The sequence below is a fragment of the Amblyomma americanum genome, chromosome 5 (assembly GCF_052857255.1).
Source record: "Amblyomma americanum isolate KBUSLIRL-KWMA chromosome 5, ASM5285725v1, whole genome shotgun sequence".
In the NCBI taxonomy this organism is placed as follows: Eukaryota; Metazoa; Arthropoda; class Arachnida; order Ixodida; family Ixodidae; genus Amblyomma; species Amblyomma americanum.
In genome coordinates, this window is record NC_135501.1 from 1,569,342 (window position 1) to 1,587,672 (window position 18,331).

General features: G+C 46.0%; 1 protein-coding gene across 4 annotated transcripts in view; it reads right to left on the bottom strand.

The window, feature by feature from the left end:
• Positions 1 to 2,707: 2,707 nt before the first annotated feature.
• LOC144132229 (isoaspartyl peptidase/L-asparaginase) overlaps positions 2,708 to 18,331 on the bottom strand; it is an 86,805-nt gene continuing 71,181 nt past the window's right edge. For 2 of the 4 annotated variants that reach the window (XR_013314726.1, XR_013314725.1), the window contains 3 exons: positions 15,111 to 15,340; positions 10,506 to 10,645; positions 4,303 to 4,439 (listed from right to left, as the gene is read on the bottom strand). Coding sequence is in view for 2 of the 4 variants with exons in the window: in XM_077664484.1 (XP_077520610.1) it covers positions 4,240 to 4,439; positions 15,111 to 15,340 (430 nt within the window). In the remaining 2 variants the exon portion in view is untranslated. Of the gene's footprint in view, positions 4,440 to 10,505; positions 10,646 to 15,110; positions 15,341 to 18,331 lie in introns of all 4 variants that reach the window. The other 2 variants (XM_077664484.1, XM_077664483.1) reach the window with 1 other exon arrangement.

The following is an 18,331-nucleotide window of genomic DNA, read 5'->3' on the forward strand; positions in this document are numbered from 1 at the left end:
CTAGGGCAAGGGATATACTCCGAGGCCGGATAGGACGAGTACGGGAGCCAGTCTTTCCATCACTTCCTTGCCCCGCTGGCGAAGAGCGGAGCCGTGAGCAACACGTCTGCTCACGCCGAAGATCCCAGCCGAACAGCCTCATGCCCTCTCCTGCGCGAGAACTGCAGGCAGTCTCACGCAGCGACGCATGTGCCCTCTCTTGCCAGTTAATGTAACTGACAAGAGAATGCGTTCCTCCTCGAGGTGAGGATGCTGCTGCACGGTGCCTCGCGGGAAAGCAAACTCAGGGGTTCAGGAAAGCAAACACAGGGGACTGTAGGGCAGGTTCCCACAAACGATATAATACATCAAGAAAAAAAAACTTGCATGTGGCAGCAGCAATGTTGCTGATATGTTTAAAGTAATATGACAGCCAGAAAAAAACCAGCAACTCACCTGTAAGAGACGGGAAAAGATGCTTAGCGATGTGCTCACTCCGCCACTGCTGCTGCCAATGCGATGTCTTGCTTCCATTGGGGAAATATATAGCCTTTGTTGCTGTTGAGGTCACGGATAGCCATTAACCTTGAAGATATTTGAGTCAGGTACAGGTACACTCCACTGCTGTGGGCAGGCTTTCAGCAAAAAACGGGTACAAGCAGCGGACAAGCGGCGGAAGACGGCGGGAAAAGTTTCTCGGGACGGTACTCCTGTAAGACACGGGAAAAGGTGCTTAGCGATGTTCTCACTCCGCCACTGCTGCTGCGAATGCGATGTCTTGCTTCCATTGGCGAAATATATAGCCTTTGTTGCTGTTGAGGTCATGGATAGCCATTAACTTTGAAGATATTTGAGTCAGGTACAGGTACACTCCACTGCTGTGGGCAGGCTTTCAGCAAAAAACGGGTACAAGCGGTGGACAAGCGGCGGAAGACGGCGGGCGAAGTTTCTCGGGACGGTACTCCTGTAAGACACGGGAAAAGATGCTTAGCGATGTGCTCACTCCGCCACTGCTGCTGCCAATGCGATGTCTTGCTTCCATTGGGGAAATATATAGCCTTTGTTGCTGTTGAGGTCACGGATAGCCATTAACCTTGAAGATATTTGAGTCAGGTACAGGTACACTCCACTGCTGTGGGGAAGGCTTTCAGCAAAAAACGGGTACAAGCGGTGGACAGGAGTCGGAGGACGGCGGGCGAAGTTTATCGGGATGGTACTCCTGTAAGACGCGGGAAAAGATGCTTAGCGATGTGCTCACTCCGCCACTGCTGCTGCGAATGCGATGTCTTGCTTCCATTGGCGAAATATATAGCCTTTGTTGCTGCTGAGGTCACGGATAGCCATTAACTTTGAAGATATTTGAGTCAGGTACAGGTACACTCCACTGCTGTGGGCAGGCTTTCAGCAAAAAACGGGTACAAGCGGCGGACAGGCGTCAGAGGACGGCGGGCAAAGTTTCTCGGGATGGTACTCCTGTAAGACACGGGAAAAGATGCTTAGCGATGTGCTCGCTCCGCCACTGCTGCTGCCACTGCTGCTGCTCGTCATATTGACGTCACGCTCTCAAAATTGAGATTGTTTTTGAGAGCGATCCGTAATACTGCCCCAGATCATTACTGACCACTCATAATGGCAAAGCCTTTAGCACAAAAAACGAGGATTTGAGAGGAAGACGGGACTGCGCTATCTCACGTCCTCGTTTTTGGCCCTAAAGGCTTTGCCATTATGAGCGAACAGTACCAACTATCCCAAGAATCAGCATTGTTGAATATCATTACTGAACTCAGGCAACCGAGTGGTACAAGAATAACCTTATCTGAAGCCATGCTGGACTGCTGTAAATGAGAGTCAAGGTGTTTTATGACTGTGCTATAAATTATGTGTTCAACGTTTCACAATACCCAGTGGTTTGAGAAATCGGTCGGTAATAAGCCCCCGAGCTTTTTGAACCATTTTTGTGCACTGAGACTACGTTTATCACTTTTCTAGTTGGTTGGCAAACATGCAGTGTTAAGAGATGTTCGGAACAAGGTGACTAAGTAATGATCAATTACATTCATGTATTAACATTTCTTGGTAAGTAAAAACCCATTCAGGCATGGTTTTGGTGAGAGATTCATGAATTCTACGAAGTACTCTGATGTACGTTGGCGCCAAAGCAGACAGAAGATATGCATTAAAGCGGCACGCCTCATCACCATTATTAGTAATAAGGTCACCGTCGACGTCTAAATTTGGGATTCCGACTGATTCAGTCCGTTGTGTTTCAAAAAAGTCGACAATTCCTTGCGGTTGCTATGCAGTTTTGAACCCAACTCATTAAAGAAGCTATCGTTAAGAGCTTCAATTTCAGTTTTTAGTGCACTGCCAAGAGCTTGAATCAACTGCAATATGGCAGAGAACAGATTTTTTTTGTATTATTTTAGAACACAATGTTTTTTCTTGATAAGCTGTCTGGGTTGTCACGGCACCACTTACCAGAGGGACTTATTGATCGATTAGGCTGTCCAACTTTTTCTTAAATATGTCCCAAAGGGAACTACAATCTTAGATTAATAAAATCGGGAAGCAAAAGAGGCAAGTTCGTTGTTCAGTGATGTATAGTTGCCCTTGTGCCAAATTAAAATTATAAATCCGTTTCTTTGGCACTGCAGTGCTGAACTGCTGCAATATGCATCGCAGGTAATAGTGCAAGAAAAGATAAAAGGCAAGGGACCACAAGGACAAGTGCTAACTCACAAATGAAGGTTTATTCCTAAACATACACGTATTAAAATGAAGTGTCGACAGAATAGAACAAAAAACATAAAACCGGCACACAGAGCTAATCTTCAGCAAAACTTATCACCAACCGGCATGAGTCCAAAGCAACATCTAAGGAGCCAAGGGGCCAATGATACCCTAGTGAAGTGGCTGGGAAATCAAACTCCCTATCAGTCAAACTGATCGATGGTTGACTGATGCAAGATCTCTTGCACATGCGTATATGGAAGGCCTCCATTAACTCCCAAACCAATTGAACCCAGTGCCTGAAAAAGAAGAGTCACCCTAGAAAACAAACGTGTGCATTTTTTCTTTTTGCCTCTACAAATCTGCAATGCTCTCCCAATCTCGCATCGGCCAGTATGGCCAATGTATAAGGCACTAGAGCAACTTACGGACAACCACGACACCACACGTGTTGAACAGGACCTTATGGTTCATACTGCACCAGTTTTTTTTTCTTTTTCCGCCTTCATCCTGCTGGCTCCCCAATTGCGAACAAATTCTAGACAATTTTTCTGGAGCGGAAAAGACAACAGGCACATTATACCGACCTGCGACATTTTTTAACCTATGCGACATTCTATGCAAGGAATCGTTGCAAATCTGCGCCATTCTCTTACAGGGTTTTTTGAGTTAAACAAACCCTTAAGCCATCTAATCAGCTTCCCACAGGCCTGAACGATCACGTGCTTTGAGTATCCACTGCCTCTAAGTCTGTCTACCTGCGAAATGACACTCCTTTGCAAAGAATGACGACATGCTTTAGTTAGTGATGGCAGCTTCTAGACTTGAAGTTTCAATTCCATTTTTAATGACCTTGCAGTAGTCAAGAAGAGCTTTTTTTAGACCTGGGATGGTAAGGCTAACAAACATGATCGGGCAAACAGATAAGAGTAGGTCAAGAAACAAAGTTTTTTGGGACTTCTATAGAGTAATTCAGATCAAAATTACTTTTCTTGAAGACATTCAGGACGTCAACAGTACTGCTGCTCCCTTGCACACCACATGTGCAAGGGATCTTGCATCAGTCAATTATCGATCAATTTGACTGACAGGGAGTTCGATTTCCCAGCCACTTCACTAGGGTATCATTGGCCCCGTGGCCCCTTAGGTGTTGCTTTTGACTCATGCTGGTTGGTCATATGTTTTGCTGACAATTGGTGCTGTGCGCTGGTTTTGTGTTTTTTTGTTCTAGTCTGTTTACGCTTCCTTTTAATACCTCTGCGTTCAGCAATAAACCTTCATTTAGCACTCGTCCTTGTGGTGCCTTTTCCTTCGTCTTTCGCAATTACCTACCATGCATTTCAACCAACCCGCCCAACTTTCTGCTCTAATCAGTGTTACAATATGAGGCACAGACTTTTCACTTCTGCCATAATCACATGACAAGTTTTGGTCAGTGGTCAGTGCCTTTTAAAAAGAATAGGCTTTATGAACCCAGTAGACGCGAGCTTTCACAGTGAGACATAGCTTCCCACGGCCACTCGTTTGCTCCTAGGAGGCGGGGTGCTCGTCGGGCCTGCTTCCGCATTGGTAGCCACGTGGGTTCCGGCAGGCCCACGGCATGACCTCAGTGCTGGTGGCTGTAGCCACAGTGCCCGAAGGGGTCACCAAGACAGCACCGGCACAGCCACCCTGAGTCTTGAGCCGCATCCGCTGCAGCGAATCTCCCAATGCCTTGGTGGGCAAAATGCCTGAAAGGGGAGACATGCAAGCGGCTGGGGTCAGAGGAAATGGGGCAAAGCATTCGAAAGAAAGACCGTCAAGCCATGCAAGTAGGAGCTGTTTTTGCGTCTCCATGTTTTCGCACATGCATGTCATAGACACAGGGTGAGATAACTAGCATAAAGTTTATTGTTGAGTTTCTGTTTATTGCGTTTGACTGGCAACGACTGAATATGTGTGACGACGAGCTTCACACAGCGATGTTCATTTGACGTCCTATGCACGGCTTGCTGTTGGCTGGTGACCTATGGCCGTGAAGTAAGTATTAATTTGCAGTTCGAGCTCACTCAAGCGCTTTGTTAAGCATAATGTGGTAGCATCGAAGTATCGGCACCAGGGTAATGTTCGTGGGCGGCGGCGTCAGCGGTGTGGCACCAAAAGCCAGTTTATTCCGACAATGCATGTTTATGTAGAGATGCCGTATTATATAACAGTAGCACAATCTCTAGACAACATCTTTCCATCTTTAGGACAACAACAACAAAAGAAACAAGCTTGATAAGACACAAAATTTCTTGAGAGCAAAAAAAAAAAACACAACACGCTACTAGCCTACTTGCCGTTACTGTGAGAGAACTGTCTGTCACTGCTGAGAGCTACATGGTGCTTCCACAGCCGTGCTTTTCTTTTTGCTGTTGGCCCAGTTCTGTCTGTTGCCCACCATGCTCAGTGCATTCTGCACTAGAAACTGGAATAACTTCCTGATGCTGTCCCAGTATCTAGAGGATTCAATGTACGACAGATTTCATGCCAAATCAACCACTTCTACTTCACTAACATCCGCGCATCTCGTTGGCCTCCCCAAGCAAATAATGTCAATTTTGACAAACAAAATTTTTTTTCATCTCCTAGTAAAAATGGATTACTATTTATACACTTCTTTACGTCCAGTGGACAAAGTCCCTTGACTTGATGGAAGAATCTCTGGCACCCCGTTTTGCATCCATGCAGCTTGTCACTAACTGTTGCGACTTGTTGAACCGCTGCCACAGGTTTACCATGTATACCACCAGCTTGTCAAAGAAGGATTCTTAGACGAGATGAGATTAAACGATATGGCCTGGGCATTGCAATGCGGGTAATATATAAACACCACACAATGCTTAGTGCCCACGTCCTGTAAGAAATCCTGAGAATATGTGGACATAACTGAAGCCCATTATCTGTCACCATGTCTTCAAGGGTTCAATGAAAATTCGTCAGGTCAGACATAAAAGAGAAAACGAGTTAGCCACTAGCCAAGGCAAAAAATGGAGAAGGACGTTTCGGTTCCTTGATTACAATGAAGCGGACAAGGCGAGTAAGTGGCATTTTAAGGGCAAAGTTTGTGATGTAATGACTGGGCGTAGATTATTGGCATGTTTCCTGCCGTGCAGTTCATGGTCTCGTTCGTCGAAGGTGACATGGGATAGGCGTCATTCAAGGGCAGGAAAGCTACCAGCAAGACAGAATCTGAGGAGTGATTAAGAGAAATGGGCGAAAAGCAGTTGGCTGGGAAAATTTTCAGTTATTAGCAAAGAATATTTTTAGTTGCTTACACATGAGGAATGTCCGACAATACCATTTGTTGGGCGAGCTAGATTTAGTTGTGAGTCAGCGCTCTGTGTTGTGTCCTCTCTTCTCTGTCCCGTCTGTCGTGCTGTTATAGATCATTGAGGAATGTCGACACAAGAAGGAGAAAGCGAACTAAAAAATTGTCAAGAAAATATTTGGACAGCAGTGGGAGACAAACCAGGAATTATTGGTTAAGAACAAGGTTAAAGAAACATAGAGGGGTCTGAGGAATAGAGGGTTGCAGACACAATCAGCACTGGGAACACTGCTGCTTCGGTCACGTAGCTCGCTAAAGATGACCGTTTACAGAGAGCAGTTTGCTCTGCTCACGACAGGTGGCGCCACTAGGACGTCTGCCATTTCTGGCCTTTGGAACTGTTAATAACAATTAGTGGCTTCTGAATAACGGAAATGGCGAAGTAACTGTCTCACTTCTCGGTGGACACAACTGCACTGTGAGGGAAGGGTGGAAAGTGGGAGTGAAAGAAGAAAGAGGTGCCATAGTGGAGGGCTCTGGAATAATTTCGACCACCTGGACACCTTTAATGTGCATAGACATCAAACAGCACACAGGCACCTTTTGCGTTTTCCCCCCTCCATCAAAACGCAGCCAGGTTCCCGGGGTACTCTGCTTCATGAAGTAGCCGAAACTGCCGAATTAGAAAGCATTGTAACCGCACACAAACCCCACGTTCTAGTAATAACAGAAACCTGGTTACTTAGTGGCATCACCGACTGGGAAATAACACCCAATGAGTACAAAATTTACAGACACGACAGAGACTCCCGTGGCGGTGGCGTTGCTATTCTTCTCAAAGAAACGCTGAAGGCTACTAGGCTGCCTGATATTACAGGAATTGAATGCGTTGTTGTAAAACTGTTTCTCAATGAATGTAATTTAATTGTAGGAGGGTTCTATCATCCACCAAACTGCGACAACGCCTTCTTCAAAAACCTTAATGAGTTCTTGTGCGCCTGCAGGAAAAAGCGCTCTGCTATGCTCCTTACTGGAGACTTTAATGTTCCATCTGTCAATTGGAATGATTTTCCTGAGCCCCTTTCAAGTGCTTCTGAGCCTTTCGTTGATATAGTAGTTCTCCATAACCTTACTCAACTTGTCAAAGAACCTACCCGTGTTCACAATAACACACTGTCAATTCTGGACCTTTTTCTTGCAAACGCCACTGTTATTCGTAGAAACCCACAAGTTCAGGTGTTTGAAGGCATATCAGACCACAAAATTTACCTAACTTTGGAAGTGAACTTCGATTCACATATTGAAAAACAAGAAAGAACTGTCCCTATTTTCTCGCGTGCCAATGATATTGATGTACTTGATGCACTGGAGAGCTCGTTATCTACATTTCAAGTTATGTGTGGATCAAATGAACATTCAATTGATGACCTGTGGTGTTCCTTCAAATGCCTTGTCTTAGAATGTGTGCAAAAGTTTGTTCCAGTGAAACGAAAAGTGCTGCGGAAACGCAATCCCTGGGTAAAAAAAGAAATCGTGCGGTTAGGATGTAAGGTAGGCAAGAAAACAACACAAACTACGTCCCACTATTTCCACTTGTCACAGTTTGCTTGGCTTCTGTGTATCATTAGCTGAAAAAAATAAAAAACGCAAAAGATCATTTTCAGAAAATAACGCTAAAAAACTTTTTGGTCTCTTCCCCGGAGAAGTTTTGGCAGCACTTATCGCCGAAAATGAAAGTTGCACCCAAACTCTGTATCGGTGATACTTCTATCACTGACAATCAAAATATCGCAGATGCGCTCAACCAGTACCTCTGCACGGCGCTTATGCATGATGACGGTATCAGCCCACACTTCCCAGTCTATGAACACATTCTAACAATTGGTGACGTCACGATTACTCACGAAGGGGTGTTAGCACTTTTACTCAATCTAGAAACCAAAAAATCGCCTGGAGCTGATTGAACTCCGAACGCATTTCTTTTCCGCTACGCCGAGTGGTGTTCAAGATACCTAATTTTAATATTCAAGAAGTCATTATCAAGCGCGGAACTCCAAACAGTGTGGAAGTACGCAAATATCGTTCCCATACCAAAAACAGAAAATCCGTCCCTCTTCACATCATACAGGCCAATTTCTTTACCTTGCACATGTGCTAAATTGCTCGAACAGATAATATTCAAACACATATCTGTCTTTCTGAATGACAACGCATTAGTTGATACCAGACAACATGGGTTTAGGCGAGATTTTTCCACCGTAACTCAGCTCATCGAAACAGTTCATGATTTAGCAGCAGCTTTAGACAGCAAAGCCAAGTTGACATAATTTTCCTCGATTTCGAGGAAGCATTTGACCGCGTCTCTCACTCCAAATTACTGCTGAAACTAAGGCCCATACTAAAGAACAGCACCTTAATTAACTGGATTCAAAAATACCTCTCTTTACGGAAGCAATGTGTTCAAGTCAATGATGCAGCTTCTTCTTCCGCAAACGTTCACTCAGGCATTCCACAAGGCTCCGTTTTAGGTCCGCTATTCTTTCTGATTTTCATAAATGATATCATCAGTGACATAAGCGTCAAGATCGTCTTTTTGCAGATGACTGCGTCCTGTATCATGAAATACGCAATGCGAATGACCACGCAGTTTTAAACACCTCCCTATCTAAAATACAAACTTGTTGCTCGGATTGGCAGATGACTATTAATCTTAAAAAGACCGTGGCAATGACCGTTACACACAAAAAGAACCCCTTGACATTTGCTTATAACATTAACAACCAGTGCTTATCTGTTGTTTCCAGCTACAAATACTTGGGAGTTATTATTTCATCAGATCTTAGGTGGAATGAACATGCAACACACACCTAAGATAGAGCTATGAAGAAACTCGGATTTTTAAGGCGTACGTTAGGGAACGCTTCACCTGAAATAAAATTTTAGCCTACAAAACATTTATCCGACCCGTCCTAGAGTATGCCGCGATTGTCTGGAATCCACATACACAATCTAATATTACCAAAATTGAGAAAGTTCAAAGAAAATCAGCTAGGTTCATGTTTAACTCATACAGCTGGCGCACATCCCCATCATTACTTCTAGAAGCTGCAGAACTGGAAAGTCTCACATTGAGACGTTACCGGAATAAGATGAAATTTTTCTATTTACTCAATCATAACCAGTTGGGAATAGACAAATGTTTATACATTCTGCCAGCTAACCGCCGCTCTACGCGCTCATATCACACCAAGAAAGTCCTAGACTTTTCGTGCAGGGCTAACGCATTTAATAATTCCTTTTTTCCACGCACTATTTGCGATTGGAATGCGTCATCCACCAACACGGTTGACTGCCCAACGGTTTCGTCATTCCTCTGTGCACTTGCGCATAAATCCTGAGTGACATGTGCCTCCCCCCACAAAAATGACATTCATGTTGTAAATAGTATCTTGTGTTTTTGTTTTTGTTCTGATTTACCATTCAGTGTCTTTTAATGTTTTTGAATTTGTTGATTTGTGTTGTCCATTCCTGCCTAAGGCCTGATAATATGGCTGGCAGTACCTGTAAAATAAAATAAATAAATAAATAAATAAAACAATTGAGCCACCGCAGTGGGTGTTGGTGTGCAGTGTTGCTGTGCAACATGTGCACGAATGTCAATTCTCTTAAACCCGGCTGTGGTGCCGTTTTTCGAGGAGCTGTCTTGCAAGTTCATGCTGCTTTCTGGGAGAACAGAATGTTAACGTGTTGTTCCTTGAAACAAATAAACATATCACGAACTCCACACGCCAGTTTATTTCAATGCCGACAGTAGCTGTGGGAATGCCAGAGCTAACTGACGATATCTTCACAGCAGTACTACTGAGGAATTGTAATGTCGCCGCATTATTTTCACAGTGTATTAAAAAGCATATTAATATGGCTATTAGTGCCACCACATTCATAATTCATCATGCGAAGGAGGAGAGTGCATGCCTGTAACCTTGCTCACATTTGACGAGCGCTGGTTTATGGGAGTTTAATGTCCCAAAGTGACTCGGGCTATGAGGGACGCCGTAGTAAAGGGCTCCTGAAATTTCAACCACCTGGGGTTCTTTAACATGCACTGACATAGCACAGTAGATTTTCACTGACATAGCACAGTAGACATAGCACATAGATTTTCGCCTCCATCAAAATTCGATCTCCGCGGCCGGGATTGAACCCGTGTCTTTCGGGTCAGCAGCCGAGCGCCATAACCACTGAGCCAACGCAGTGGCTGGACACTGATCCAACACATCGAATAATTGATGCTTTTCAAGACCTTTGCAATAAATGCTTCCTAGGCATTAGCGCAGTCCTCACTGCAATGTTGTGTGCACTTGGCAATAGCACGGGATAAGTGGCAGTGGAACTGGTTTGCGACAGTCCTCAGAGGAGGCGTTTACAATTTCCTCGCCCGATGCAAAGGTCTAAAGAAGTACGCTAATACACTGGACAGTGGCGGAATATATCATGACACAACCTTGTATATTGAAGCTCATTCCAGATGGCTACAGCTGCAGCTGCCGAACTCCAGAGCAGCTTTCAGTCGTACACAGCAGGAGGGCACAGTCAAATGTTGCTAAGCTCCTGAAGCAGCTTGGATGGCCATACTCTGAAAGCCTGAATGTAACGGATGATAAAATAATATCTTCGAAATCGTCCGGCGATCACACGCACACACACATTCGGTTGTAAACCTCATGCGCAGTGCTGCGTGGTGACATTCTTAATGGCTCTGAATACATATTCCTCCGTTTGGCAAAAACATTGAGCCCTGGAAAGAAAACTTTAAGGCAATGCTCTGCTTTTAATCTATGCAATTTGACAACGAATTATGCGGGCATAAAAAGCATTAGGTAACGAACTGATTGAAGAAATAAAAATGCAAAGATGGCTGACCATGGTTTTTTGGCGCTTCGAACTGATGCAGTCAGAAGGAAACAAGTAAATAAGGCGGTTGAGCCAAACATTTTCCAGTACCAACACATACTATGTGCACTCACACAAAGTTTATGTACAGTTCTAAAGCTCGTTATTCATAGCGAGTCAAAAAAGTGTCTCGCACTGGGCACCAGTGCGGCGGCAGCAATCGAAACAAGAAACCTGAAGACCAGCGATGACAAAGTGGTCATGTGGTGATGTGATGGCGATGTGAAAGCTAGATCAAGGAAGCTCATTTTTCCTGAGTTTGCGCAACAATATGTGGCCTTTTCCGTATTTACAAGACATACATTATTTGCGAGGATAAAATCTTCTGATTATTTGGTCCCTAGATTCACGGCATTCGCTTCCGGAAAAAGGGGAGTGGGCATTAAAATCCCTAACTACCAGCTATGGCTCTCGCAGTTCATCGATTAGGTCGTCTATATCTTGGACTGTTAATGCGAGATGTGGAGGGACGTATACAGAGCATACTATTGTTTTGTAACTGACGATGCTGTCCTCAACGACCAAGTTTTATTTCTTGAGCAGGGACGCTGCTTTGAATGACAATTGTGATGCCTCTCGAGAGCATATTTGTCTGCTTGCAATTGAGTCGAAAAGTATTATAATGTTTCAGGATATCCACATGTTGGAGATCATGATTGTTTCCTGAAGACATGAGCCTACAGGCAACATTGAGCCTGGAATTTGTGTTATGCCACTGCAATTCCTTAGCAGTCCTCTCAGTTCCATTGAACCAAAAAAGTCCGGTTTGTATGTTTTTAGGCAGGAGTGGAAGAGATTTACTTCTTTTCTGGTACCGCTAGCAGGGCTCTGTCGTTTTTTTCAGTCTTAAGAGGCCACTGCAAAGCAGGCAGACAGGGAGTTATGTCCATCACCTCACTGAAGGTGCTGGAGGACTGTGGAGAAGCCGTGGGTGTGTGGGCTTCAGGCCTGCAGCCCTGTGGGATGCTAACCAATGGACTGGTGCTCCCTGCTTTGAAGATGGCAGAGCAGCCTTCGCTGTCCCTGCCAGAGGCTCGGTGAAAGTGATCTCGACAGGTGCCCGAGTACTGTGTGGTGCACCACCCTTGTGCATCACATCAGCTAAGTTTCTTTTTGTGGAGAAATTGCAAGCGTTCGTTGCATGGATGAGTCATCGTGCTTCCTTAAAATTGATATTTTGTTTTGTCATCATGATTATTATCTCTTAATCATTCTTCCATGAGGTATATGACCTTGAATAGGTGGGATGATCTCCATCACAGTTTGCACAGCGTAGTGCTGCTGCTTCACAGTTTTCAGAAGCATGCTCGTGTGAGCCGCATTTCGCGCATTTTTGGTGCCTATGGAAACTTGTGTGAGCCATGACCACATTGCTGGCAGTTGAAACACCATAGCGGGTTCCAGATGTAGTGTCTGACAGATATATTTAGGACCTCAACTGATTTGGGCAGCCTACTTGAGCTGAAGGTGAGGAGGACAAGATGTTTTGTTGCAATTTCTTTGTTTCCCTTCCTGATTTCTATACGGTGTACACTGAAGACATTCTGGTCCTTGAGACCCTAGAGCATATCCTCTTCTGCGAGTTCAAGAAAATCGGTTTCAGAGATCACACCCTGGATGGCGTTCAAGGGTCTGCGTGCAGTAATTGAGACAGGGGTACCCCCAGTAGACCTTAAGTTGGGAAGTTTTGAATACTGGGCGTTGTCTTTCAGTCTTCGTAGGAGGTCGCCACTGGGCATCTTTGTTCGCTTCTAGCCCATGCTTAAGGATCGGTTAGATTTTTTAGTCTACCATGAATAGGGATATTGTTTGGGCAGTTTTATCTGTAGCTCTGCTGTGAAGAACATGGAACTTTGGGAAAGTTTCTTTGATTTTTGAAAGTACTGGGCAGTCCCTTTGGTCCGCCCTCTTTGCGAAGATGACCATTTTGTGAAGGGGGAGGAGCCGTAAAATATGTGTGTTCTTCGGCCTTGGTACCGGCTGCCCACGCCAGCTGTACACCGTTATTAAACCCGAATACGAAGTAACTCAGGGTGGTTACTCACACAGGGTTAAACCTCACTGCCAGGAAAAAGTCACCAACAGAGGAGAAGAAAGCATAGTTGTGTGTGAGAAAGAGAAAAGGAAAGTGAAAGATGGAGGGGAGGGCAGGAAAAGGCGACTGCTGATTCCCCCGGCTGGGTCCGGCCAGAGGTGCCGTCTACAGGAAGCCATGGATCCTTCAAGGATCAAAGGATCCGGATCAGCTGTCACTACCTGCCCAAAGTAGAAAACTTTGCCACTTCCAGCACCTCGCTTCCACTGGTGAACTGTTGTTTCCTTGCTAGACTGTTGAACATTACTTTGGTTTTCTGCATGTTAATTTTTGCACCAAATGTTCTGCTCTGCCTGCCTAAATCATTGATCATGCTTTGCAGTTCACCTCCTGAGTGACTCAGCAAGGCAATGTCATCAGCGAATTGAGAGATTATTTAGGTATTCTCCATTAACTCTTATCCCCAACTGTTCCCAATCCAAACCTCTGAATACTTCCTGTAAACAGGCGGTGAATAGCATTGGCGAGATCGTGTCTCGTTGCCTGACGCCCTTCCTTATTGAAATTTTATTGCTCACTTTTTGGAGCACTACGGTAGCTGTGCAGTTGCTGCATATACCTTCCAGTATTTTGACATAAGGCTCTTCTACACCCTGATTACGCAATGCCTTCCTCGTAATCAATGAAAGCTATATATAGAGGTTGGTTATATTCTGCGCATTTCTCTATCACTTGATTGATAGTGTGAATATGATCTATTGTGGAATATCCTTTACAAAAGCCTGCCTCATCATTTGGTTGATTAAAGTCTAAGGTTCCTCTGACTCTATTAGCAATTATCTTAGTAAATACCTTGTAGGCAACAAATAGTAAGCTGATCGGCCTTTTTCAAGTCCTTGGCGTCTCTCTTCTTATGAATTAAGATAATGTTTGCATTCTTCCAAGCTTCTGGTACAGTCGAGGTCAAAAGGCATTGCGCATACAGGGTGGCTAGTTTTTCTAACACGACGTCCCCTCCATCCTTCAACAGATCTGCTGTTACCTGATCCTCCCCAGCTGCTTTTCCCCTTTTCATTGCTTCTAAGGCTTTCTTTACTTCATCTTTCGTTACTGGCGGGATGATGCATTGCTGTGCACTGCTGTCTTTCTCATTAACGCTCTGATTAAATTGGCTACTGTACAGGTCTGTGTAGAACTCTTCGGCTCTGTGTAGAACTCTTCGGCTACGTTAACTATCTTATCCATATTGCTAATGACATTGCCCTGCTTGTATCTTAATGCATACATCTGGTTTTTACCTATGCCTAGCTTCCTCTTCATTGCTTTTAGGCTACCTCCATTCTTTAGAGCATGCTCGCTTCTCTCCATATTAAACTTCCTTATGTCGGCTACCTTGCGGTTATTAACTTCGATAGCTCTGCTAGTTCTATCCTGTCTATAGGGTTGGATGCCCTCATGCTTTTGCGTTTCTTAATCAGATCTTTCGTCCTCTGAGAAAGCTTGCCGGTATCCTGTCGAACCAGACGTGCGCTTTCCAAACTGTACATGGATAGCAAAGTCTTCTATAGCAGAGAAGACATGGTAAAGGAGACAGCTATGTGTAAAATTTCTTGAAACCCGTGTGTGAGAATGAGCTGTTCTGGTGGCTTTCCACTGCATATCCTGAATTTTAAAAAATAAGGTACAAGAGTTTGCTGCTTTGCTTTCAGTCACATGTAGCTATTGGCTGCACGCATCTGCAACTAATATTCTAGTCTTTCCGTGTGGCTGTCATGTCTACCAGTGTAACAGAAATTATTCTTTCCCTCAGTAAAATTCTGCTCTGTGACTCTCTCTCTCTGGCCACGTTATTGCCTACCTTAAGGTTTCTCTCACAATCAATAGATTTGGACTAATTACGCCAAGACAGGCTCTGCAATCACTGTTCTGCAAGTGAATGGAAGCAATGCTTACCCCCTGACATCACCATAATCTGACCGCAAAAATGGCCACTGGTAGCAATTTCTGTAGTTCTTTTTTTACCTATTCTAGCCTAGCATGTAAATGCTCCACTTTGAGGCTCACGTGTGCCCTCTTAGTGACACAACTACCGGTGAACAGATCAAGCCAGGGCCAACGCACCTGCCTGCAGACGAGCAGCCATGTCGTATGCAAGGCAGGCCCTCATGATGGCCTCCCCATGCCCCGTCGTGGAGATGGCACCCACTGCATTGTCTGCCAGTCCGCCGGCACCCACGATTGGGCTGTCGCCCACCCGGCCGCACAACTGGCCTGTCAAGCCACCTGTCGAGGTGGCACATGCCACACAGCCAGCCATGTCCACGGCCACGGCACCCACTGTGTCATGCTCCCTGCAAAGCGACCACTCTTTGGCATTGCACGCAGTGGCAGCACATCACTAAATCAAAACAAGTAAAACACTAAGTCCAAAAAGAAGCACCACACACAAATATATTTTCAAAAATGTACAGCCAGACACTAAGTATGATAACTATGGTAACTACCACTGTACGGCAAGCACAGCAACGGCAACAGATTACAGTTGACGGCTGAGACAGTTTTCGCATTCCTGCTTACCATGTGACCGCATCGTCCCCTCACCCTTACCCATGGTGAAGAAACCCCTGCATTTCTCCTCTTTTTGTCATGTTCCCGCTCGCTAGGGCATTGCTTTCTTTTGTGTGTGAACAACAGCTGCAGAAACTTGAGGTCAGCCAAACTGAGGCTGTCTTTGACCTACAAGTATTTGAAAGAAACATCTGCTATTATTTCTGAGGTGCAGCAAGAAAGGTGCAGCAAGAAAAATTCTCACTTCCTCCAGTGTCAATCCAACTAACTGCTTATACACTCATATAATATGCAGTAGCCTAATGTCTGTGGGCAAACCTGTAAGCTTTTCATGCTTTCAAAAAATGCCTTGCTGAGCTGGTTCTCCAGCCTTTGAACTCGGCCCAAAACCACCACCCTGACTACACCCACTGAAGGGCAAAAGCCTCGCCCATGTCTCTCCACTTCCTTTGCCAGCTGTGACCACTGTTTCCTCGAAGAAAACTTCTTAATCTCATCCGCTACCTAACTTTCTGCTGCCCCCTGCTACGCTTGCCTTCTCTTGGAATCCATTCCGTTGCCCTCAAGGACCAGCGGTTATCTTGCCTTCGCATTACATGTCCCGCCCAAGCCCATTTCTTTCTCTTGATTTCGACTAGGATGTCATTAACCCGCCTTTGTTCCCCCACCCACTCTGCCCACTTCAAGTCTCTTAATGTTACACCTATCATTTTCCTTTCCATGGCTGGCTGTGTTGTCTTTAACTTAAGCTGAACCCTTTCCGTTAACCATCATATTGTTACAGGTTCTATTTACAAATAATATTTACAAGGCAGGTCGAGAGGAGCCTGGTGCGCCGGCGGCAGGATCCTTGACTTCCTCTTCTACTTCCAGCCGCCGCACGTCTTCTTTATTCCTCAGAGCCCATGCGCAGCACGTGACATTTCCCCGTTCGCAGACGAAGCCCTCTGGGCCAGTCAATCAATCGGGGTCCCGAGAGTGGAATGGCTTCAGCCGTGCGACATGCACGACCTGGGTTGTCCTTGAGCGGCGTCCTTGCGTTGATTGGGGAGAGATGACATAGTTGAGGTCATTGAGGCGAGCAACAACGATGAACGGGCCTGTGTAGTGGGATAGCAGCTTTTCTGATAAGCCACGCTTGTGTAGGGGCGTCCACAACCATACAACGTCACCGGGGAGGTAGGAGACATCCTTGCGCCGGCGGTCATAACGCTGCTTAGAGCGATGCTGTGATGCCAAGGTGCATATCCGGGCAATCCAACGGGCTTCTTCAGCGCGACATAAAGTGTTGGCAATAGAAGGCTCGGTGTCGAGAGAGAAAGGTAAGATGCTGTCGAGGGAGCTTCGAGGCGGACGGGCATAAAGAAGGAAGAATGGGCTGTAACCAGTTATTTCATGCCTCGACGTGTTATAGGCGTATGTAATGAAGGGAAGCACGTCGTCCCAGTTCTTATGGCGGGAATCGACATACATGGCCAGCATGGTCGTGAGTGTCCGATTGGTACGTTCAACCAGTCCATTAGACTGGGGGTGGTACGGCGTCAAGTGGCGAAAATGGCATGAACTAAGACGCAGAAGCTCTTCCACAACGTCTGCCGTAAACTGGCGACCGCGGTCACTGATAACAACTCGAGGAGGTCCATGCCGGAGGATGACAGCACGAAGAAGGAAGAGCGAGACCTCAGCAGCGGTGGCGCAAGGTAGGGCGGCGGTCTCACAGTAACGGGTGTGGTGATCAACGCACACTATAATCCAGCGGTTACCGTTGGACGAGCGGGGAAACGGACCGAGCAGATCGAGTCCAACTTGTTCATATGGCGTGCTTGGAGGTGGCAAAGGATGCAGGCGTCCAGGTGGAGAAGTCGTGGGAAGCTTGAACCGCTGACACTGTACGCAGGTGGCCACGTAGCGCTGAACCATGTGACGCATTTTTGGCCAGTAAAAACGTTCCTTGATGCGGTTAAGGGTCCTGACAAACCCCAAGTGCCCAGCCGTGACGTCATCGTGCATTGCCTGCAGAACAGAGGAGTACAGAGTAGCCGGAACGACGAGGAGAAAGCGCGCACCTCCAGGCGAGTAATTCGTTCTGTAGAGTAAACCGTCGCGAACGCAGAAAGGGCTTGCGGATGTCGGGTCACGGGCTTCGGCAAAAAGCGGCGCCAAGTGCTGATCCTTGCGTTGTTCCATCTGGAAAGTGCCAAGATCTGGAAACTCTTGGGAAACGGCAGCGAGATAGTCATCGAAGTTTTCATCATCGGAAGTAGTAACCGGGAGCGGCAGCCGCGAGAGGCAATCTGCGTCTGCGTGTTGGCGGCCACTTTTGTAAGACACTTTGAAGTTAAACTCTTGGAGGCGTAACGCCCAGTGGGCCAACCGACCGCAGGGGTCGCGTAGATTGACCAGCCAGCACAGAGAGTGATGGTCTGTGACGACTGTAAAAGCACGTCCATAAAGGTACGAACGAAACCGTTGTACGCCGAAAACAACGGCGAGACACTCTTGCTCTGTTACAGTGTAATTGCGTTCCGACTTGCTGAGGGTGCGACTTGCATAAGCGACAACGTGTTGATTGCCCTCATGGCGTTGGATAAGCACAGCACCCACGCCGATGCCGCTGGCGTCAGTGTGGAGTTCAGTCGGTGCTGTCGGGCAGAAATGACGTAATATTGGCCGCGAGGTGAGGAGAAACTTGAGCTGCCGAAACGCGGAGTCGCATTCGGGAGTCCAGTGGAAAGGGGTGTCTTTCTGCAGGAGACTTGTAAGCGGGTAGGCTA